General features: G+C 49.1%; 1 protein-coding gene across 2 annotated transcripts in view; it reads right to left on the bottom strand.

Annotated features, from left to right (window-relative positions):
- The window catches only part of vps50 (VPS50 EARP/GARPII complex subunit), a 258,036-nt gene that overhangs the window by 168,435 nt on the left and 64,982 nt on the right, over positions 1-24,619 (bottom strand). For both annotated transcript variants that reach the window (XM_055893594.1, XM_055893595.1), the window contains exons 10-12: positions 17,032-17,074; positions 15,320-15,418; positions 6,724-6,864 (exon numbers count right to left, since the gene is read on the bottom strand). In XM_055893594.1, coding sequence (XP_055749569.1) covers positions 6,724-6,864; positions 15,320-15,418; positions 17,032-17,074 — 283 coding nt within the window. The remainder of the gene's footprint in view (positions 1-6,723; positions 6,865-15,319; positions 15,419-17,031; positions 17,075-24,619) is intronic.

Genomic DNA, 24,619 nt, shown 5'->3' with positions numbered 1-24,619 from the left:
TCCTTCCTTCCTTCCTTGCCCGGCTCCTCCTCTCCCTTCCTTCCTTCCTTCCTTCCTTGCCCGGCTCCTCCTCTCCCTTCCTTCCTTCCTTCCTTCCTTGCCCGGCTCCTCCTCTCCCTTCCTTCCTTCCTTCCTTCCTTGCCCGGCTCCTCCTCTCCCTTCCTTCCTTCCTTCCTTCCTTGCCCGGCTCCTCCTCTCCCTTCCTTCCTTCCTTCCTTGCCCGGCTCCTCCTCTCCCTTCCTTCCTTCCTTCCTTGCCCGGCTCCTCCTCTCCCTTCCTTCCTTCCTTCCTTGCCCGGCTCCTCCTCTCCCTTCCTTCCTTCCTTCCTTGCCCGGCTCCTCCTCTCCCTTCCTTCCTTCCTTCCTTGCCCGGCTCCTCCTCTCCCTTCCTTCCTTCCTTCCTTGCCCGGCTCCTCCTCTCCCTTCCTTCCTTCCTTCCTTGCCCGGCTCCTCCTCTCCCTTCCTTCCTTCCTTCCTTGCCCGGCTCCTCCTCTCCCTTCCTTCCTTCCTTCCTTGCCCGGCTCCTCCTCTCCCTTCCTTCCTTCCTTCCTTGCCCGGCTCCTCCTCTCCCTTCCTTCCTTCCTTCCTTGCCCGGCTCCTCCTCTCCCTTCCTTCCTTCCTTCCTTGCCCGGCTCCTCCTCTCCCTTCCTTCCTTCCTTCCTTGCCCGGCTCCTCCTCTCCCTTCCTTCCTTCCTTCCTTGCCCGGCTCCTCCTCTCCCTTCCTTCCTTCCTTCCTTGCCCGGCTCCTCCTCTCCCTTCCTTCCTTCCTTCCTTGCCCGGCTCCTCCTCTCCCTTCCTTCCTTCCTTCCTTGCCCGGCTCCTCCTCTCCCTTCCTTCCTTCCTTCCTTGCCCGGCTCCTCCTCTCCCTTCCTTCCTTCCTTCCTTGCCCGGCTCCTCCTCTCCCTTCCTTCCTTCCTTCCTTGCCCGGCTCCTCCTCTCCCTTCCTTCCTTCCTTCCTTGCCCGGCTCCTCCTCTCCCTTCCTTCCTTCCTTCCTTGCCCGGCTCCTCCTCTCCCTTCCTTCCTTCCTTCCTTGCCCGGCTCCTCCTCTCCCTTCCTTCCTTCCTTCCTTGCCCGGCTCCTCCTCTCCCTTCCTTCCTTCCTTCCTTGCCCGGCTCCTCCTCTCCCTTCCTTCCTTCCTTCCTTGCCCGGCTCCTCCTCTCCCTTCCTTCCTTCCTTCCTTGCCCGGCTCCTCCTCTCCCTTCCTTCCTTCCTTCCTTGCCCGGCTCCTCCTCTCCCTTCCTTCCTTCCTTCCTTGCCCGGCTCCTCCTCTCCCTTCCTTCCTTCCTTCCTTGCCCGGCTCCTCCTCTCCCTTCCTTCCTTCCTTCCTTGCCCGGCTCCTCCTCTCCCTTCCTTCCTTCCTTCCTTGCCCGGCTCCTCCTCTCCCTTCCTTCCTTCCTTCCTTGCCCGGCTCCTCCTCTCCCTTCCTTCCTTCCTTCCTTGCCCGGCTCCTCCTCTCCCTTCCTTCCTTCCTTCCTTGCCCGGCTCCTCCTCTCCCTTCCTTCCTTCCTTCCTTGCCCGGCTCCTCCTCTCCCTTCCTTCCTTCCTTCCTTGCCCGGCTCCTCCTCTCCCTTCCTTCCTTCCTTCCTTGCCCGGCTCCTCCTCTCCCTTCCTTCCTTCCTTCCTTGCCCGGCTCCTCCTCTCCCTTCCTTCCTTCCTTCCTTGCCCGGCTCCTCCTCTCCCTTCCTTCCTTCCTTCCTTGCCCGGCTCCTCCTCTCCCTTCCTTCCTTCCTTCCTTGCCCGGCTCCTCCTCTCCCTTCCTTCCTTCCTTCCTTGCCCGGCTCCTCCTCTCCCTTCCTTCCTTCCTTCCTTGCCCGGCTCCTCCTCTCCCTTCCTTCCTTCCTTCCTTGCCCGGCTCCTCCTCTCCCTTCCTTCCTTCCTTCCTTGCCCGGCTCCTCCTCTCCCTTCCTTCCTTCCTTCCTTGCCCGGCTCCTCCTCTCCCTTCCTTCCTTCCTTCCTTGCCCGGCTCCTCCTCTCCCTTCCTTCCTTCCTTCCTTGCCCGGCTCCTCCTCTCCCTTCCTTCCTTCCTTCCTTGCCCGGCTCCTCCTCTCCCTTCCTTCCTTCCTTCCTTGCCCGGCTCCTCCTCTCCCTTCCTTCCTTCCTTCCTTGCCCGGCTCCTCCTCTCCCTTCCTTCCTTCCTTCCTTGCCCGGCTCCTCCTCTCCCTTCCTTCCTTCCTTCCTTGCCCGGCTCCTCCTCTCCCTTCCTTCCTTCCTTGCCCGGCTCCTCCTCTCCCTTCCTTCCTTCCTTCCTTGCCCGGCTCCTCCTCTCCCTTCCTTCCTTCCTTCCTTGCCCGGCTCCTCCTCTCCCTTCCTTCCTTCCTTCCTTGCCCGGCTCCTCCTCTCCCTTCCTTCCTTCCTTCCTTGCCCGGCTCCTCCTCTCCCTTCCTTCCTTCCTTGCCCGGCTCCTCCTCTCCCTTCCTTCCTTCCTTGCCCGGCTCCTCCTCTCCCTTCCTTCCTTCCTTGCCCGGCTCCTCCTCTCCCTTCCTTCCGTCCTTGCCCGGCTCCTCCTCTCCCTTCCTTCCGTCCTTGCCCGGCTCCTCCTCTCCCTTCCTTCCGTCCTTGCCCGGCTCCTCCTCTCCCTTCCTTCCGTCCTTGCCCGGCTCCTCCTCTCCCTTCCTTCCGTCCTTGCCCGGCTCCTCCTCTCCCTTCCTTCCGTCCTTGCCCGGCTCCTCCTCTCCCTTCCTTCCGTCCTTGCCCGGCTCCTCCTCTCCCTTCCTTCCGTCCTTGCCCGGCTCCTCCTCTCCCTTCCTTCCGTCCTTGCCCGGCTCCTCCTCTCCCTTCCTTCCGTCCTTGCCCGGCTCCTCCTCTCCCTTCCTTCCGTCCTTGCCCGGCTCCTCCTCTCCCTTCCTTCCGTCCTTGCCCGGCTCCTCCTCTCCCTTCCTTCCGTCCTTGCCCGGCTCCTCCTCTCCCTTCCTTCCGTCCTTGCCCGGCTCCTCCTCTCCCTTCCTTCCGTCCTTGCCCGGCTCCTCCTCTCCCTTCCTTCCGTCCTTGCCCGGCTCCTCCTCTCCCTTCCTTCCGTCCTTGCCCGGCTCCTCCTCTCCCTTCCTTCCGTCCTTGCCCGGCTCCTCCTCTCCCTTCCTTCCGTCCTTGCCCGGCTCCTCCTCTCCCTTCCTTCCGTCCTTGCCCGGCTCCTCCTCTCCCTTCCTTCCGTCCTTGCCCGGCTCCTCCTCTCCCTTCCTTCCGTCCTTGCCCGGCTCCTCCTCTCCCTTCCTTCCGTCCTTGCCCGGCTCCTCCTCTCCCTTCCTTCCTTCCTTGCCCGGCTCCTCCTCTCCCTTCCTTCCTTCCTTGCCCGGCTCCTCCTCTCCCTTCCTTCCTTCCTTGCCCGGCTCCTCCTCTCCCTTCCTTCCTTCCTTGCCCGGCTCCTCCTCTCCCTTCCTTCCTTCCTTGCCCGGCTCCTCCTCTCCCTTCCTTCCTTCCTTGCCCGGCTCCTCCTCTCCCTTCCTTTCTTGCCCGGCTCCTCCTCTCCCTTCCTTTCTTGCCCGGCTCCTCCTCTCCCTTCCTTTCTTGCCCGGCTCCTCCTCTCCCTTCCTTTCTTGCCCGGCTCCTCCTCTCCCTTCCTTTCTTGCCCGGCTCCTCCTCTCCCTTCCTTTCTTGCCCGGCTCCTCCTCTCCCTTCCTTTCTTGCCCGGCTCCTCCTCTCCCTTCCTTTCTTGCCCGGCTCCTCCTCTCCCTTCCTTTCTTGCCCGGCTCCTCCTCTCCCTTCCTTTCTTGCCCGGCTCCTCCTCTCCCTTCCTTTCTTGCCCGGCTCCTCCTCTCCCTTCCTTTCTTGCCCGGCTCCTCCTCTCCCTTCCTTTCTTGCCCGGCTCCTCCTCTCCCTTCCTTTCTTGCCCGGCTCCTCCTCTCCCTTCCTTTCTTGCCCGGCTCCTCCTCTCCCTTCCTTTCTTGCCCGGCTCCTCCTCTCCCTTCCTTTCTTGCCCGGCTCCTCCTCTCCCTTCCTTTCTTGCCCGGCTCCTCCTCTCCCTTCCTTTCTTGCCCGGCTCCTCCTCTCCCTTCCTTTCTTGCCCGGCTCCTCCTCTCCCTTCCTTTCTTGCCCGGCTCCTCCTCTCCCTTCCTTTCTTGCCCGGCTCCTCCTCTCCCTTCCTTTCTTGCCCGGCTCCTCCTCTCCCTTCCTTTCTTGCCCGGCTCCTCCTCTCCCTACCTTGCCCGGCTCCTCCTCTCCCTACCTTGCCCGGCTCCTCCTCTCCCTACCTTGCCCGGCTCCTCCTCTCCCTACCTTGCCCGGCTCCTCCTCTCCCTACCTTGCCCGGCTCCTCCTCTCCCTACCTTGCCCGGCTCCTCCTCTCCCTACCTTGCCCGGCTCCTCCCCTCCCTACCTTGCCCGGCTCCTCCCCTCCCTACCTTGCCCGGCTCCTCCCCTCCCTACCTTGCCCGGCTCCTCCCCTCCCTACCTTGCCCGGCTCCTCCCCTCCCTACCTTGCCCGGCTCCTCCCCTCCCTACCTTGCCCGGCTCCTCCTCTCCCTACCTTGCCCGGCTCCTCCTCTCCCTACCTTGCCCGGCTCCTCCTCTCCCTACCTTGCCCGGCTCCTCCTCTCCCTACCTTGCCCGGCTCCTCCTCTCCCTACCTTGCCCGGCTCCTCCTCTCCCTACCTTGCCCGGCTCCTCCTCTCCCTACCTTGCCCGGCTCCTCCTCTCCCTACCTTGCCCGGCTCCTCCTCTCCCTACCTTGCCCGGCTCCTCCTCTCCCTACCTTGCCCGGCTCCTCCTCTCCCTACCTTGCCCGGCTCCTCCTCTCCCTACCTTCCCCGGCTCCTCCTCTCCCTACCTTCCCCGGCTCCTCCTCTCCCTACCTTCCCCGGCTCCTCCTCTCCCTACCTTCCCCGAATCCTTCTCCTTCCCAGGATTCCTTCTCCCTTCCTACCCGGAATCCTTCTCTCCCTTCCTACCCAGAATCCTTCTCTCCCTTCCTACCCAGAATCCTTCTCTCCCTTCCTACCCAGAATCCTTCTCTCCCTTCCTACCCAGAATCCTTCTCTCCCTTCCTACCCGGAATCCTTCTCTCCCTTCCTACCCAGAATCCTTCTCTCCCTGCCTACCCAGAATGCTTCTCTCCCTGCCTACCCAGAATCCTTCTCTCCCTGCCTACCCAGAATCCTTCTCTCCCTTCCTAGCCCGAATTGCTAAACATTACAGATCCCATAGGGACTAACAGTTAACCAAATTATTCTGCTAAGTCATTAAGAACCCAGGAGGAGGAAAAGTTATTTCTACTTAGGAGACTCATCTAGAAGTTTTGTTTCCATACTTGTGAGACAAACTTAAACTATGCAGTGTAACTTGTACTCCTTGTAGATTAGAAGATAGAATATAGTTTTAAAGAACATTGAACCAGAAGGTTTCTGGCACAGGAGGGAATGATATTTAGATTTTTTTTCCTCAGAAACACCATTAATAAATGCCCTAGGCCTTCAACCTGCCTTGACTTTGCCTCCAACCCACATTTATGGTGCTTCTCCCCATAGGAGTCCCAGTTCTCATACAAACCACAGCTGCTTCTATGCCATCTAGTGGCCAAGGTATAAAAAAAACTGACACAGTGGGGAGTACCAGCGTCCGCTTCCATTGAGGGGAGTGACAGCATCAGCTTCCATTGAGCACATCTTCTCTTCTGTTTGATTCCTCCACGCAAATGTGTCAGCAGCCAGGTAATAAAAGGCTCAGGAAGAAAAGACAACTCACTCGGTAGGATTGTGATGCATGGCTCTGCTGATTGCAGGCGCTTTATATGAGCATGCAAATGTGATTTGCGTGGTCTGGACACGACCGAGGCTCTGGGTCTGTGCAGAGAGAGCGAGGGAGCGTTTGGCCCAATAAAAGCACCACCGCCACTCAGGAGCTACTTTTCAAAAGAGCCCATTCGTCGTCCACTTAAATAAGATGAATTATCTCATAGAAAAAGATCTACGATTGAAAATGCCTCTCCCCGGACTGAGAAAATGAAAGTCTCATTCTCTTCATCGCTATCTCTCCATCTCATTCAGGAGGATAGAGTGATAAGTGCCATCTCTCATGAAGACAGAAGGGCATTTTCTGCTTGGCTAGAGAACAATATGAGCATTCAGGGAGTCGTGTGTCTGTCTGAGTGTTTATCAAGTTAACAGAGTAGCAGGGATTTCTACCGGTGTGGCCTAATCCTTTAAGCTCTTTAATAAACAACTAAATATATAGTCATTCCTCAGTGGGCATCTAGCCAAGCTTATAAGATCTTCTCCAAGTCTGTACTCTACCACAGATTAAAGCTGTCTTTTTTTACTTTACCAGACATTGTACCAGACAGATGGCTCATTAAAGATACAGTATTAATGGTCACCTACATAATAGAGACAGATGTTTTCTTCCTGATCCCCTGAATGTCAAACGAGGATATCCTTTCTGTGTGTTAATGGGACAAGAACAGGACAAACGCTGGCCCCAATCATAGCCTGGCCAGGTAGACACATGGTGATCAAAAACTCCTGGCCCTACACAAAACATAACACTTAAAGCCTAGGTTGGCCATGCTAAGAAGACACAAACCCTAGGTAAGGTCACGGTTGGCCTTGCTAAGCGGACACAAACCCTAGGTAAGGTCTTGGTTGGCCTTGCTAAGACACAAACCCTAGGTAAGGTCACTGTTGGCCTTGCTAAGACACAAACCCTAGGTAAGGTCACGGTTGGCCTTGCTAAGACACAAACCCTAGGTAAGGTCTTGGTTGGCGACAGGAGAAGGTAGCTCGCTAGCATCCTTACCGTGCAGAGGTCTTTGTACTGCATCTTCTGAAACTTGGTGTCGGCGTTGCCAGCACAGAGCTCCACGTATCCTAGAACCACCTGGAACACAGTGTTGTGGATAGCCTGGGTGAAGTGCATGTGGAGCTGGTCCATGGCCGTCTATGGAGAGAGGAGACACAGGGACCCAGATTATTACGAGGGACGGATAGCGTCGTAAGACCTGTTGACAGTGCAGTTGGAGATGTCCATGACCTAACGAAATTCAATCATTAACGTTAAGAAAAAAAAACTCCACACAATTCAAATCACAGTGCAGTTACCACAAAACTACTACTAACAGGTTCCAATAATCATCATAAAGGGATAATTTTTTACAAATAGACCTACTTAACGCAACAATGCTGTTACGTTAGTAAGCGGGAATATGCATCTTTCAAATGATTTGCGATGGATATAAAGCGCGCCGCACGACATCAACAGTTGTGAAAAAAAATCTCTGATTACAGAAATTGCAGTTGATATGCAGCCATTGCCAATGGCCTACTTGAGTTGCGAGGTCATTTCTAAATGAAGTGCTGCAAGAGCCATTTGAGCTGTGACTTGCGCTACTAATAACAGGTCTTTCAAATCAAATTTGTCACATGCGCCAAATACAACAGGTGTAGTAGACCTTACAGTGAAATGCTTACTTAGAAGCCCTTAACCAACAATGCAGTTAAGAAAATACCCCCCAAAAATTTGAAATAAGAATAACAAATAATTAAAGAGCAGCAGTAAATAACAATAGCGGGGCTATATACAGGGGGTACTGGTACAGAGTCAATGTGAGGGTGCAACGGTGTCGAGGTAATTGAGGTAATATGTACATGCTACCGCTTGCTGTGCGTTAGCAGAGAGAACAGATTTTGATGAAATTCGAGCAAGGGTTGCCTTCCAGAGAGACATCATAGATTGTAACATTCTCTGTTTCACGGAAACATGGCTCTCTCGAGATAAGTTGTCGGAATCGGTTCAGCCACCGGGCTTCTCCATGCATCGCACCAACAGAGATAAACACCTCTCTGGGAAGAGGAAGGGAGGAGGTGTATGCTTCATGATTAACGACTTATGGTGTAATCATAACAACATACAGGAACTCAAGTCCTTCTGCTCACCCAACCTAGAATTCCTTACAATCAAATGCCGGCCATTTTACCAACCAAGAGAATTCTCGTCAGTTATAGTCACAGCTGTGTACATTCCCCCTCAAGCAGACACCAAGACGGCCACCAAGGAACGTCACTGGACTATATGCAAACTGGAAACAATATATCCTGAGGCTCCATTTATTGTAGCTGGGGATTTTAACAAAGCAAATTTGAGAACAAGGCTACCTAAATTCTATCAGCATATTGATTGCGCTATGCGCAATACCCTTGACCACTGCTACTCTAACTTCCGCGATGCATACAAAGCCCTCCCCCGCCCTCCCTTCAGCAAATCCGACCACGACGCCATCTTGCTCCTACCGTGTTATAGGCAGAAACTCAAACAGGATGTAACAGTGACGACAACTATTCAATGCTGGTCCGACCAATCGGAAGCCACGCTTCAAGATTGTTTTGATCACGTGGACTTAATATGTTCCGGTCAGCATCAGAACAACATCGACCTATACGCTAACTCGGTGAGTGCGTTTATAAAGAAGTGCATTGGAGATGTTGTACCCACTGTGACTATTAAAACCTACCCTAACCAGAAACCGTGGATGGATGGCGGCATTCGCGCAAAAATGAAAGTGCGATCCAACAGAATTAACCATGGAAAGAGGTCTGGGAATATGACTGAACATAAATAGTGTCGTTATTCCCTTCGCAAGGCAATCAAACAAGCAAAATGCCAGTACAGAGACAAGGTGGAGTCACAATTCAATGGCTCAGACATGAGACGCATGTGGCAGGGTCTACAAGAAATCACGGACTACAAAAAGAAAACATCACGTCACGGACACCGACGTCACGCTTCCAGACAAACTTAAACACCTTCTTTGCCCGCTTTGAAGATAATACAGTGCCACCATTGCAGCCCGCTAACAAGGACCGCGCCCCCTCATCCCCTCTCTATGGCCAACGTAGGTAAATCATTTAAACGCGTTAACCCTCACAAGGCTGCTGGCCCAGATGGTATCTCTAGCCGCGTCCTCAGAGCATGCACAGACCAGCTGGATGCTGTGTTTACGGACATAACCAATCTCTCCCTATCCCAGTCTGCTGTCCCCACATGCTTCAAGATGGCTACCATTGTTCCTGTAACAAAGGCAAAGATAATTGATAGAAATGACTACCGCTCCGTAGCACTCACGTCTGTCATCATGAAGTGCTTTGAGAGACTAGTCAAGGATCATATCACCTCCAACTTACCGGGCACCCTAGACCCATTTCAGTTTGCATACCGCCAACAGGTCCACAGACGACGCAATCGCCATCACACTGCCCTATCCCATCTGGACAAAAGGAATACCTATGTAAGAATTGACTACAGCTCAGCATTCAACACCATAGTACCATCCAAGCTCATCATCAAGCTGGAGGCCATGGGTCTCAAACCCGCCCTGTGCAATTTTTTTATTTATTTTTTATTTCACCTTTATTTAACCAGGTAGGCTAGTTGAGAACAAGTTCTCATTTGCAACTGCGACCTGGCCAAGATAAAGCAGTGTGAACAGACAACAACACAGAGTTACACATGGATTAAACAATAAACAAGTCAATAACATGGTAGAAAAAAAGAGAATCTATATACAATGTGTGCAAAAGGCATGAGGAGGTAGGCAATAAATCGAATAATTACAATTTAGCAGATTAACACTGGAGTGATAAATCATCAGATGATCATGTGCAAGTAGAGATACTGGTGTGCAAAAGAGCAGAAAAGTAAATAAATAAAAACAGTATGGGGGTGAGGTAGGTAAATTGGGTGGGCTATATACCGATGGACTATGTACAGCTGCAGCGATCGGTTAGCTGCTCGGATAGCAGATGTTTAAAGTTGTTGAGGGAGATAAAAGTCTCCAACTTCAGAGATTTTTGCAATTCGTTCCAGTCGCAGGCAGCAGAGAACTGGAAGGAAAAGCGGCCAAATGAGGTTTTGGCTTTAGGGATGATCAGTGAGATACACCTGCTGGAGCGCGTGCTACGGGTGGGTGTAGCCATCGTGACCAGTGAACTGAGATAAGGCGGCACTTTACCTAGCATAGCCTTGTAGATGACCTGGAGCCAGTGGGTCTGACGACGAACATGTAGCGAGGGCCAGCCGACTAGGGCATACAGGTCGCAGTGGTGGGTCGTATAAGGTGCTTTAGTAACAAAACGGATGGCACTGTGATAAACTGCATCCAGTTTGCTGAGTAGAGTATTGGAAGCTATTTTGTAGGTGACATCGCCGAAGTCGAGCATCGGTAGGATAGTCAGTTTTACTAGGGTAAGTTTGGCGGCGTGAGTGAAGGAGGCTTTGTTGCGAAATAGAAAGCCGAATCTAGATTTGATTTTGGATTGGAGATGTTTGATATGAGTCTGGAAGGAGAGTTTGCAGTCTAGAAAGACACCTAGGTACTTATAGATGTCCACATATTCTAGTTCGGAACCGTCCAGGGTGGTGATGCTAGTCGGGCGTGCGGGTGCAGGCAGCGAACGGTTGAAAAGCATGCATTTGGCTTTGCTAGCGTTTAAGAGCAGTTGGAGGCCACGGAAGGAGTGTTGTATGGCATTGAAGCTTGTTTGGAGGTTAGATAGCACAGTGTCCAAAGAAGGGCCAGAAGTATACAGAATGGTGTCGTCTGCGTAGAGGTGGATCAGGGAATCGCCAGCAGCAAGAGCAACATCATTGATATATACAGAGAAAAGAGTCGGCCCGAGAATTGAACCCTGTGGCACCCCCATAGAGACTGCCAGAGGACCGGACAACATGCCCTCTGATTTGACACACTGAACTCTGTCTGCAAAGTAGTTGGTGAACCAGGCAAGGCAGTCGTTAGAAAAACCGAGGCTACTGAGTCTGCCGATAAGAATATGGTGATTGACAGTCGAAAGCCTTGGCCAGGTCGATGAAGACGGCTGCACAGTACTGTCTTTTATCGATGGCGGTTATGATATCGTTTAGTACCTTGAGCGTAGCTGAGGTGCACCCGTGACCGGCTCGGAAACCGGATTGCACAGCGAAGAAGGTACGGTGGGATTCGAGATGGTCAGTGATCTGTTTGTTGACTTGGCTTTTGAAGACCTTAGATAGGCAGGGCAGGATGGATATAGGTCTGTAACAGTTTGGGTCCAGGGTGTCTCCCCCTTTGAAGAGGGGGATGACCGCGGCAGCTTTCCAATCCTTGGGGATCTCAGATGATACGAAGGAGAGGTTGAACAGGCTGGTAATAGGGGGTGCGACAATGGCGGCGGACAGTTTCAGAAATAGGGGGTCCAGATTGTCAAGCCCAGCTGATTTGTATGGGTCCAGGTTTTGGGTCCTGGACCTTGCGACGGGCCACTCCCAGGTGGTGATGGTAGGAAATAACATCACTTTGTTGACCCTCAGCACTGGGGCCCCACAAGGGTGCATGTTCACCCACGACTGCGTGGCCATGCACGCCTCCAGCTCAATCATCAAGTTTGCAGACAACACAACAGTAGTGGGCTTGGATTACCAACAACGACGAGACAGCCTACAGGGAGGAGGTGAGGGCACTCGGAGTGTGGTGTCAGGAAAACAACCTCTCACTCTACGTCAACAAAACAAAGGAGATGATCGCAGACTTCAGGAAACAGCAGAGGGAGCCGCCCCCCTATCCACATCGAAGGGACAGCAGGGGAGAAGGTGGAAAGTTTTAAGTTCCTCGGCATACACATCACAGACAAACTGAAATGGTCCACCCACACAGACAGTGTGGTGAAGGCGGCGCAAAAACCTTGACAAACCTTTACAGATGCACAATCGAGAGCATCCTGTCGGAATGTATCACAGCCTGGTACGGCAACTGCACCGCCCTCAACCCCAAGGCTCTCCAGAGGGTGGTGAGGTCTGCACAACGCATCACCGGGGGCAAACTACCTGCCCTCCAGGACACCTACAGCACCAGATGTCACAGGAAGGCCACCTGAGCCACTGCCTGTTCACACCGCTACCATCCAGAAGACAAGGTCAGCACAGGTGCATCAAAGCTGGGACCAAGAGACTGAAAAACAGCTTCTATCTCAAGGCCATCAGACTGCTAAACAGCAATTACTAACTCAGAGAGGCCGCTGCCTACATTGAGACCCAATAACTGGCCACTTTAATAAATTGATCACTAGTCACTTTATACAATGCCACTCTAAATAATGGCACTTTAATAATGTTTATATATCTTTCATTACTCATATAACATGTATATACTGTATTTTATACCATCTACTGCATCTTGCCTATGCCGCTCGGCCATTGCTCATCCATATACTTACATGTACATATTCTCATTCACCCCTTTAGATTTGTTTCCATTAGGTAGTTGTTGAGGAATTGTTAGATTACTTGTTAGATATTACTGCACAATCGAACTAGAAACACAAGCATTTCACTACACTCGCATTAACATCTGCTAACCATGTGTATGTGACTAATGCAATTTGATTTGTAGTGCACTACTCCTGACCAGAGCCCTATACTTTAGACCAGGGCCTGAAGGTCAGCAATCTGCTGTCTACATAGATACAGTGAACATTGTGAGTGTAGTGTGTGTGTGTCATGCGCCCAAACAAAGAGTGAAAGGGCCTTGAGCCAGTCAACAATGGGTATTTGAGTTTGAGAGCATGCACTACACTCACTACTACATTGCTGGCTTTTATCATTGTGGAGAATACAACCATTGTGATTGTAGATAGCCTACTGCCAAAAAGCTCCTGATGACGCAGTCTCTGGAGCCAAGGGCCACTCTCGTCTCATAGCTGATGATGTCAATCAAACAGATACGCTAATCGTCACGTCAGCATGTTTTTTGTTTCCTACACGAGTAGCTCCGTCAATAGGAGAAATATACAGGGCACGTTATGGGCATAAAAGCTATTTACCTGTTTGTCTACCAGGTAAACTAACGACTTGTTACAAGATAATCTCTATAGCTGTGTTAGAATACTTATTCTAACTATACTATTTGTGACATAAATTGAGTATGTAGTATGCTTATTGGTCATAGTATGGATATAGTTAGTATGCTTATTGGTCATAGTATGGATATAGTTAGTATGCTTATTGGTCATAGTATGGATATAGATAGTATGCTTATTGGTCATAGTATGGATATAGTTAGTATGCTTATTGGTCATAGTATGGATATAGTTAGTATGCTTATTGGTCATAGTATGGATATAGTTAGTATGCTTATTGGTCATAGTATGGATATAGATAGTATGCTTATTGGTCATAGTATGGATATAGTTAGTATGCTTATTGGTCATAGTATGGATATAGTTAGTATGCTTATTGGTCATAGTATGGATATAGATAGTATGCTTATTGGTCATAGTATGGATATAGTTAGTATGCTTATTGGTCATAGTATGGATATAGATAGTATGCTTATTGGTCATAGTATGGATAGAGTTAGTATGCTTATTGGTCATAGTATGGATATAGTTAGTATGCTTATTGGTCATAGTATGGATATAGTTAGTATGCTTATTGGTCATAGTATGGATATAGATAGTATGCTTATTAGTCATAGTATGGATATAGTTAGTATGTTTATTGGTCATAGTATGGATAGAGTTAGTATGCTTATTGGTCATAGTATGGATAGAGTTAGTATGTTTATTGGTCATAGTATGGATAGAGTTAGTATGCTTATTGGTCATAGTATGGATATAGTTAGTATGCTTATTGGTCATAGTATGGATAGAGTTAGTATGCTTATTGGTCATAGTATGGATAGAGTTAGTATGTTTATTGGTCATAGTATGGATAGAGTTAGTATGCTTATAGGTCATAGTATGGATAGAGTTAGTATGCTTATTGGTCATAGTATGGATAGAGTTAGTATGTTTATTGGTCATAGTATGGATATAGTTAGTATGCTTATAGGTCATAGTATGGATATAGTTAGTATGCTTATTGGTCATAGTATGGATAGAGTTAGTATGTTTATTGGTCATAGTATGGATATAGTTAGTATGCTTATTGGTCATAGTATGGATATAGTTAGTATGCTTATTGGTCATAGTATGGATAGAGTTAGTATGCCAAAAGTTCCCGGATGTCGTACTACATTCGTCAAAATAGGAAGTATACAAGCAGTGGACACTATTTCCCTGCTTTTAAGGCCCATAATGCATATATTCAAAAAATGGGTGTGGCTTCACAACATTTTCAGATTTGAAGAAAATGGAGGAAAATATGCAGCCGGAGTCTGGCGAACGTGGATACAAAATGTTAGTACAATTAATTGAAAAGTTGATAGACATTTACATGACATTTTAGTCATTTAGCAGACGCTCTTATCCAGAGCAACTTAAAGGAGCAATTGGGGTTAAGTGTCTTTCTCAAGGGAACATCAACAGATGTTTCACCTAGTAGGCTTGGGGATTCAGACCAGCGACCTTTAGGTTACTGGCCCAACACTCAACCACTAGGCTACCTGCCTAGACATATAGATTTGTTCGACAAACCGCATACTTTGCCAGAGTTTGTCAGACAGGAATATTCAGAGAGATCTGCAGTGCTTGTCTTCACTCACACAGACACACATCTCTGTGAGCCTCCTGCCTTAGTGAGTAAAAGTGATGAATTTGCCTGGAAGGAAGCGGTGGAAGCTTTTCTGGTGATGTCTGGCTCATTTTCGCGGTGAAGTGGGGTGTGAGTGTGTGCGAGAAACTGACAGTTGATAACAGCTGACTCATCTCAGCCCTCACACACCATCCATCTCAGTACAGAGTTACACTGACACACACGTGTAAAAAATACAGACACCCATATAACACACCAACCCACTCTTTAATGAAAGTTCACACACACAACACAGAAAAACAAGCATCCACAAAAAAACACAGATACCCAAAGCGCTCTCTCTCACTCTCCAGCGACAGATGGACACTGAGGCTGACAGACATCATTTGACACCACAATACACTGCCACATCTCCAGGGTTGTTTTTTGGTGGCAGCTCTTACTCCTGACAGTCCCCTGAACAAAGCAATACAATCAATCTTTGTGATGGTGACAGCTTGTCGCAAACTGTCTACGTGATTGTGTGCTTCCGTCATCCCAAAATCAATCCCATGGAAATGGGGGATGTTTCCCCATCTCGCTCGAGCGTGTGTGTGGTGAAAGAGCGTGTGTGTGGGGAGAGAGAAGGAGAGAGATGGGGGGAGAAGAAGGGCGCACAACAGAGGGAAGGGGGAGGAAAGGGGGATACCAAAACGGGCGTCAACCCAGGAATGAATCATCTCACCACATCAGAGGGAGAGACGTAAGGTCAGACAGGTAGGTAGAGAGAAAGACAGAAAAAGAGAGATCAAGAACGATACAGAAGGAAGAGGGAGAAAAGGGGGGGAATGGATGACAAAAGGATCAGTAAGGAAGCCGACAGAGCAGAGATCTGTTGCTAGAGGTCTCTCACCTGGGTCTTTTCCAGGAGGGTGTACGCCAGCTGAACTCTGGTGTAGTGGGAGACGTCAAAGTGCTTGCAGGTTTTAGACAAGGCCACATCCAGCTGCTCCTGTTGGGTGGGTAGAGGGGAAGGAGGGGATGGAGGAGGGATACGGTCATGAATCAACTCCTAGGGCCAAGAGAATTAGCAACAGCTGCAATAATGGAGGGCTGAGGCTGCTGTCTTTAAAGTCTGAGTGCCAAATGGCACACTATTCACTATATAGAGCAAGGGAGAGCCAGGTTGCTGGAGGGGACAAGAGATACACACTCAGCCTCCCCAAGGTCAAAGGAGCACCACCATTAACATTAAACAGAGCTGCTGCGTGAGAGAAATACAGTGGCAGGGGGCCTCCCGAGTGGGGCAGTGGTCTAAGGCACTGCATCGAGATTCTGGGTTTGAGTCCAGGCTCTGTCGCAACCAGGAGACCCATGGAGCGGTGCACAAATGGCCCAGCGCCGTCCGGGTTAGGGGAAGGTTTGGCCGGCAGGGATGTACTTGTCCTATCGTGCACTAGCGACTCCTGTGGCGGGCCCGGGCGCAGCGCACGCTGACACGGTCGCCAGGTGTGGGCATTGTGTCAAGAAGCAGTGCGGCTTGGTTGGGTTGTGTTTCAGAGGACGCACGGCTCTCGACCTTCGCCTCTCCCGAGTCCGTACGGGAGTTGCAGCGATGAGACAATTGGATACCACGATATTGGGGAGAAAAACATGTTTATCTTTTCTTTTTTTAAACAGGGTGGCAGGGAGGGCGTCGAATTAGACAACATTTTGTTTACAGCAGAAGATGGAGTTACTGTAGTTCTGGCTAAGAATGGAAAGCATAGAAATTGTGCGTCGAAGAGATATCACACTATGGCAGTTTTATTTCAGAAAGCAAAGTACAGTACATTCTACAAATGTTATGAATTTTATATGAAAATACTGTAAGTTTTATAATTTTTTCCCTACCAAATACTTTCATAATGAATATGTATGCACATGAACATACAAATTGCTGCATTCAGATTTCAGCATTGCATTTCCATAGACACCTAAGCTTTTTGGTAGAGAAAGCAGGATTTAAGAGCATGATGAGAAAACGTGTTGCAGATTCACTGAAGCTAGCAGGAAGGGCTTCACGCCACACTGGCCACCTCCCAATTACATCTCTCCAGCAGTACCCACCATCCACCATTCGACCAGCAGAGCCACACAGCGGATCAGTTTAGAGACCAAGACACCGCTTTCTGTGGTGGTGGTGTCACACATTCCCATGGCATCCAGGTAATGAACCTCCCCAAATGTGGATGTGGGAATGGCTTTTTAAATATGTTAATATGTAGCAGGAAAAACAGAAAACTGTCAATGTCAAGAAAAAACACTCTCTCTTTTAACTGGAGGCTTTTAAACAATTACAAGGAAGGTGGTGTTCATATTTAATATGGTTAGTATCAAACAACCTTTGAAATATACGATAAATCGCAGTGTTCTTAACCAATAGAAATAGTTAGTAAACCTATGTGCAGCTAACAAGCACCGGAGACCATGGTTCAATCCCTGTCTGTAGCCATGCTCCTGTGTCTCTATATCCCCATCTGGTTCTCAACGGTCTTAATAAAAGCCTAACACTAAAAGGTAGAGTGGATTTCCTCTCTTATTAAAAGAAAAATAATAAACAAGGGTAAAAAATCTCCTCCGTACCTCTATTTGCTCCAGAGTGTCTTGTAGCTTGGAATTCAACTCACTGTGAAGGAAAGGACATTGTTAGGTCAGTTCCCTGCTGATCACCTAGACACGAGACAAAGGCTTCACTTGGCCTACACTTTCCCAACAATGCAGTTAAGTATGAAAATTAACAAATAGACAAAAATAAAATAGTAACACAATAAAACAGCAAGGGTATATACAAGGACTACCGGTAGGACTACCAGTACCGAGTCAGTGTATTGGGGTGATTGATTGAGGTATGTACAAGTACAGTTGAAGTCAGAAGTTTACATACACTTAGGTTGGAGTCATTAAAACTTGTTTTCAACCACTCCACAAATGTTGTGTAAACAAACTATAGTTTTGGCAAGTCGGTGAGGACATCTACTTTGTAAATGACACAAGTACATTTCTAACAATTGTTTACAGACAGATTATTTCACTTATAATTCACTGTATCACAATTCCAGTGGGTCAGAAGTTGAATTACACGAAGTTGACAGTGCCTTTAAACTGTGGGTCAGGAGTTGAATTACACGAAGTTGACAGTGCCTTTAAACTCTGGAGCAAATAGAGGTAAACAGAAAAATCCAGAAAATGATGTCATTGCTTTAGAAGCTTCTGATAGGCTAATTGACATCATTTGAGTCAATTGGAGGTGTACCTGTGGATGTATTTCAAGGCCTACCTTCAAACTCAGTGCCTCTTTGCTTGACATCATGGTTAAATCAAAAGAAATCAGCCAAGACCTCAAAAAAAATTGCAGACCTCCACAAGTCTGGTTCATCCTTGGGAGCAATTTCCAAATGCCTGAACGTACCACATTCAATAGTACGCAAGCATAAACACCATGGGACCACGCAGCCGTCATACCGCTAAGGAAGTAGACGCGTTCTGTCTCCTAGAAATGAACGTACTTTGGTGCGAAAAGTGCAAATCAATCCCAGAACAACAGCAAAGGACCTTGTGAAGACGCTGGAGGAAACAGGTACAAAAGTATCTATATCCACAGTAAAACGAGTCCTATATCGACATAACCTGAAAGGCTGCTCAGCAAGGAAGAAGCCACTGCTCCAAAATCGCCATAAAAAAAGCCAGACTACGGTTTGCAACTGCACATGGGGACAAAGATCATACTTTTTGGAGAAATGTCCTCTGGTCTGATGAAACAAAAATAGAACTGTTTGGCCATAATGACCATCATTATGTTCAGAGGAAAAAGGGGGAGGCTGTAGCAAAGCCGAAGAACACCATCCCAATCGTGAAGCACGGGGGTGGCAGCATCATGTTGTGGGGGTGCTTTGCTGCAGGGGGGACTGGTGCACATCACAAAATAGATGGCATCATGAGGCAGGAAAATGATGTGGATATATTGAAGCAACATCTCAAGACATCAGTCAGGAAGTAAAAGCTTGGTCGCAAATGGGTCTTTCAAATGGACAATGACCCCAAGCATACTTCCAAAGTTGTGGCAAAATGGCTTAAGGACAACAAAAGTAAAGGTGTTGGAATGGCCATCACAAAGCCACAGTGGCCATCACAAAGCCTGACCTCAGTCCCATAGAAAATTTGTGGGCAGAACTGAAAAAGCGTGTGCAAGCAAGGAGGCCTACAAACCTGACTCAGTTACACCAGCTCTTTCAGGAGGAATGGGCCAAAATTCACCCAACGTATTATGGGAAGCTTGTGGAAGGCTACCCGAAACGTTTGACCCAAGTTAAACAATTTAAAAGGCAATGCTACCAAATACTAATTGAGTGTATGTAAACTTCTGACCCACTAGGAATGTGATGAAAAAAATAAACCTGAAATAAATCATTCTCTTTAATATTATTCTGACATTTCACATGCTTAAAATATAGTGGTGATCCTAACTGACCTAAACAGGGAATTTTTACTTGGATTAAATGTCAGGAATTGTGAATAACTGAGCTTAAATGTATTTGGCTAAGGTGTATGTAAACTTCCGACTTCAAATGTAGGTAGGGGGTGAAAAGCAGAAAGTCAGGGTAGCCATTTAACTAACTGTTCAGCTGTCTTATGGCTTTGCGGTAGAAGTTGTTCAGGAACCTTTAGGTCCCAGACTTGGCGCTCCGTGTGGATGAAGGGGAGGAGACGGGTTAAAAAAAGATTTTCAAGCCTTGAGACACGGATTGTGTAGGTGAGCAAGACAAAATATTGAAGTGCCTTTGAACAGGGTATGGTAGTAGGTGCCAGGCACACTGGTTTGTGTCAAGAACTGCAACGCTGCTGTTTATATCACACTCAACAGTTTCCCGTGTGTATCAATAATGGTCCACCGAGATTCTGGGTTCGAGTCCAGGCTCTGTCGCAGCCGGCCACGATCGGGAGACCCATGGGGCGGCGCACAGCGTTTTCCGGGTTAGAGGAGGGTTTGGCCAGCGGGGATGACCTTGTCCCATCGCGCACTAGCAACTCCTGTGGCAGGCCAGGCACAGTGCACGCTGACAAGGTCGCCAGGTGTACAGTGTTTCCTCCAACACATTGGTGCGGCTGGCTTCCGGGTTAATCGGGCATTGTGTCAAGAAGCAGTGCGGCTTGGTTGTGTTTCGGAGGATGCACGGCTCTCGACCTTCGCCTCTCCCGAGTACGTACGGGAGTTGCAGCGATGACACAAGACTAACTACAAATTTGATACCACAAAAGTGGGTATAAAAATGGGTAAAAAAATGTCATAAAATGGTCCACCACCCAAATGACATCCAGCCAATTTGACAACTGTGGGAAGCATTGGAGTCAACATGGGCCAGCATCCATGTAGAATGCTTTCGACACCTTGTAGTCCATGCCCCGACGAATTGAGGCTGTTCTGAGAGCCATGGGGAGGGTCAAAAACAGAACACGTCAGATGATTACAATGAGGACACGGTGTCCATAGGGAATGTTTTTGCAGTTTGTTGCCGAATCTTAAGCAATCGCTGCTAAAGCACTTCAGCTATGGTAGTGACAGAGACATGGCAGGCAGAGACTTCAGCTATGGTAGTGCCAGAGACATGGCAGGCAGAGACTTCAGCTATGGAGTGTCAGAGACATGGTAGGCAGAGACTTCAGCTATGGTAGTGTCAGAGACAGGGCAGGCAGAGACTTCAGCTATGGTAGTGTCAGAGACAGGGCAGGCCGACTTCAGCTATGGTAGTGTCAGAGACAGGGCAGGCCGACTTCAGCTATGGTAGTGTCAGAGACAGGGCAGGCCGACTTCAGCTATGGTAGTGTCAGAGACAGGGCAGGCCGACTTCAGCTATGGTAGTGTCAGAGACAGGGCAGGCCGACTTCAGCTATGGTAGTGTCAGAGACAGGGCAGGCCGACTTCAGCTATGGTAGTGTCAGAGACAGGGCAGGCCGACTTCAGCTATGGTAGTGTCAGAGACAGGGCAGGCAGAGACTTCAGCTATGGTAGTGACAGAGACATGGCAGGCAGAGACTTAGGCAGAGACTTCAGCCATGGTAGTGACAGAGACATGGCAGGCAGAGACTTCAGCTATGGTAGTGACAGAGACATGGCAGGCAGAGACTTCAGCTATGGTAGTGAGAGACAGGGCAAGCAGAGGAGACCCTGTACAGCTGTTTTCATCATAGAATTAGAAATGACTAGAATGGACATTCCAATTCAAGTCAATGTTTAGTCCATTCTAGTATTTCTCTTCCTATGGTTTTATCCAGTCTCTCACATTTTATCTCTCTCAATGAGAGGGCTAATTAACATGAAGTGTACTGCTTCTCTCTCTGAGCAAACCTCTTCTAACAGGGGGGAGTAGGGACTAGGGAGGAACGCACCCTGCTGTGTGCTGCCCCACTTTAATGATCAGACAGAATGCATTAAAAAGGAGAAGAAAGAAACTCAACTAAATGCCTCTACCTCGTCAGGCGCTGTGGGCATGAAGGGGGAGGGGCCCTTTTTCAATTAACATTGGTAATATGTTGGAGAGGAGCTGTGGGAAAAGCGTAACAGAAGGGGACAGGCAGGCTGTGGGCGCCTATGGTGGGTTGGAAGGACCCACAGAAGGCAAGGACGTCAGTGGGAATACTGTTATTGAAGAGCATCTTAACATGGAGCGCTAAGCAAAAGGGAGGCAGGCAGGCAGGGAGGGGGAGAGAGAGGGACTCGTTTGACTCAGGGGTGTTTTTAATTATCCTCTCCTCATATGCATAATGAACTCATTGACAAGATGAGAGACTCCGTTCCCCAATGCCACTAACACATCCACATAACTCTCGCTTCCCAAATAACAGTCTAACAATGCTGTTAGGAGAGCAGAGTGAGACAGTCTGAAATGGCAGTCCTTTTGTCTGTCTAGTGAACTGTCCAGGCTTAAGCCACCAGAATGTAACTAGACCATTGGAGACAGTGTTGTCTGTGTTCTGGCATCTGCAGCCTTCCTGTCAACATCCGTGGAAGGCTGCTTAGGATATGAACTAAAGCAGGGGTATTCAACTCTGACCCTATGAGGTCCGGCACCTGCTGGCATTCTGTTCTACTTGCACCCACCTGGTGTCCCAGGTCTAAGTCAGTCCCTGATTAGAGGGGAACAATGACAAAAAAGCAGTGGAACTGGCTTCGCGGTCCAGAGTTGAGTTTGAGGGAACTAAATAATATATTCTAGCTCTGAAATGTGTCCGTTGAATCTGACAAATGGAGATGTCTGTGTCACGGCTGCAAATGCCAGAACACAGATAACATGTCACTTCTCCAGCAGACAGTCATGTTCCATTACATGACAAGGTCATTGTGATGTGTTTGTGTGGAACAGCTTTGACACGTCATGTGTCAAAGCTGTGTCAACTCAATCATCAAGTTTGCTGACGACACGACAGCGGTCGCCAACAATGAGACATCCGACAGGTAGGAGGTTAGAGCCCTGGCAGAGTGGTGCCAGGAAAATAACTCTCCCTCAACATCCCAAAAACTAAGGAGCTGATCGCGGACTACAGGAGACAGAAGAGGGAGCATGCCCCCATCCACATCGACCGGGCCGCAATAGCGAGGGTCAAAAGCTTAAAGTTTGTTTAGACGGTGGACCGAAGCCAAAAAGAGTAAAGTTCATTGATCCCCGTCGAGGAAGGAGATCATTTTTTGTATATGACATGGTGAAGTGTGATTCATCACACCAAAGAACTTGTTCCACTGCTCCAGAGTCCAATGGTGGTGAGCTTTACACCACTCCAGCCGACGCTTGGCATTGCGCATGGTGATCTTAGGCTTGTGTGCGGCTGCTCGGCCACGGAAACCCAATTCATGAAGCTCCCGACAAACAGTTATTGTGCTGACGTTGCTTCCAGAGACATTTTGGAAATCAGTAGTGAGTGTTGCAACCAAGGACAGACAATTTTTACGTGCTACTCGTTTCGACACTTGACGGTCCCATTCTGTGAGCTTGTGTAGCCTACCACTTTGCGGCTGAGCCGTTGTTGCTCCTAGACGTTTCCACTTCACAAAAACAGCACTTACAGTTGACCGGAGCAGCTCTAGCATGGCAAGAATTTGATGAACTGACTTGTTGGAAAGGTGGCATCCTATGAGGGTGCCACATTGAAAGTCACTGTGCTCTTCAGTATGGGCCATTCTACTGCCAATGTTTGTCTATGGAGATTGCATTGCTGGGTGCTCCATTGTACACACCTGTCAGCAACGGGTGTGGCTGAAATAGCCAAATCCACTCATTTGAAGGGGTGTCCACATACTTTTGTATATATAGTGTAGTAGGAGAGGTCAGGGTTGGTTCAGGAAGGACTCTCAGGGATCAAAGGTCAGACAGTCCGGCCCTGTGACCTCAAAGCCTTGGGATGTCCTGTTTTAATTAAATTGATTCTACAGTTGAACGGACTGAACGACCGGGGCAAAGGGACAGGGGTAAGGAGGTTGACACTGCAGATTGCCAGCTCATCAACGTCCATCGCCCCCAATGCCTCGCCCCCAACTCTGGAAAATAAAACATTTAAATCAGTTGGTACCAGCCTTGGGAGGTAGTCAGGAAAAAGGTGAAATTAGACTTATGAACAGTATCATTTTTCAGAAGCTCATTTAAATGGGAACTCTTAGATTCTCTCCAGAGAGCTGTGGCTAAGAGAGGGGTGGAGGGAGAATCTGCAGTGGTGTTTTGAGCTGGCAGCCATCCAAACCCAGAAATGTTTGAGCTCATTAGGAGGCGGCGCAGCCAGGAAGACAGAACCCCAGTGGGGGGAGTGGAGGAGAGCAGCTCCCCTGAGCATCTCTAATCTCTATTGATCCCTGCTGCACTCCTGATCTACAGGCCCTAACCAGTAATACACCTAAATAAGTGTCCCCAGAAACAAATACTCACCCCTACAACATGTTAGAGTACCTCTAACCCTCTCACCCCTACAACATGTTAGAGTACCTCTAACCCTCTCACCCCTACAACATGTTAGAGTACCTCTAACCCTCTGACCCCTACAACATGTTAGAGTACCTCTAACCATCTCACCCCTACAACATGTTAGAGCACTGCTAACCCTCTCACCCCTACAACATGTTAGAGCACTGCTAACCCTCTCACCCCTACAACATGTTAGAGCACTGCTAACCCTCTCACCCCTACAACATGTTAGAGCACTGCTAACCCTCTCACCCCTACAACATGTTAGAGCACTGCTAACCCTCTCACCCCTACAACATGTTAGAGCACTGCTAACCCTCTCACCCCTACAACATGTTAGAGCACTGCTAACCCTCTCACCCCTACAACATGTTAGAGCACTGCTAACCCTCTCACCCCTACAACATGTTAGAGCACTGCTAACCCTCTCACCCCTACAACATGTTAGAGCACTGCTAACCCTCTCACCCCTACAACATGTTAGAGCACTGCTAACCCTCTCACCCCTACAACATGTTAGAGCACTGCTAACCCTCTCACCACTACAACATGTTAGAGCACTGCTAACCCTCTCTCCCCTACAACATGTTAGAGCACTGCTAACCCTCTCACCCCTACAACATGTTAGAGTACCTCTAACCACTACAACATGTTAGAGCACTGCTAACCCTCTCACCCCTACAACATGTTAGAGCACTGCTAACCCTCTCACCACTACAACATGTTAGAGTACCTCTAACCACTACAACATGTTAGAGCACTGCTAACCCTCTCACCCCTACAACATGTTAGAGTACTGCTAACCCTCTCACCCCTACAACATGTTAGAGCACTGCTAACCCTCTCACCACTACAACATGTTAGAGTACCTCTAACCCCTACAACATGTTAGAGTACCTCTAACGCTCTCACCCCTATAACATGTTAGAGTACCTCTAACCCTCTCACCCCTACAACATGTTAGAGTACCTCTAACCCTCTCACCCCTACAACATGTTAGAGCACTGCTAACCCTCTCTCCCCTACAACATGTTAGAGCACTGCTAACCCTCTCACCCCTACAACATGTTAGAGTACCTCTAACCCTCTCACCCCTACAACATGTTAGAGCACTGCTAACCCTCTCTCCCCTACAACATGTTAGAGCACTGCTAACCCTCTCACACCTACAACATGTTAGAGCACTGCTAACCCTCTCACCCCTACAACATGTTAGAGCACTGCTA

This window comes from Salvelinus fontinalis, chromosome 32 (assembly GCF_029448725.1).
Source record: "Salvelinus fontinalis isolate EN_2023a chromosome 32, ASM2944872v1, whole genome shotgun sequence".
Classification (NCBI taxonomy): domain Eukaryota; kingdom Metazoa; phylum Chordata; class Actinopteri; order Salmoniformes; family Salmonidae; genus Salvelinus; species Salvelinus fontinalis.
Note: the sequence above shows the minus strand (reverse complement) of the source record. Positions and strands in the feature narration are given on the sequence as shown.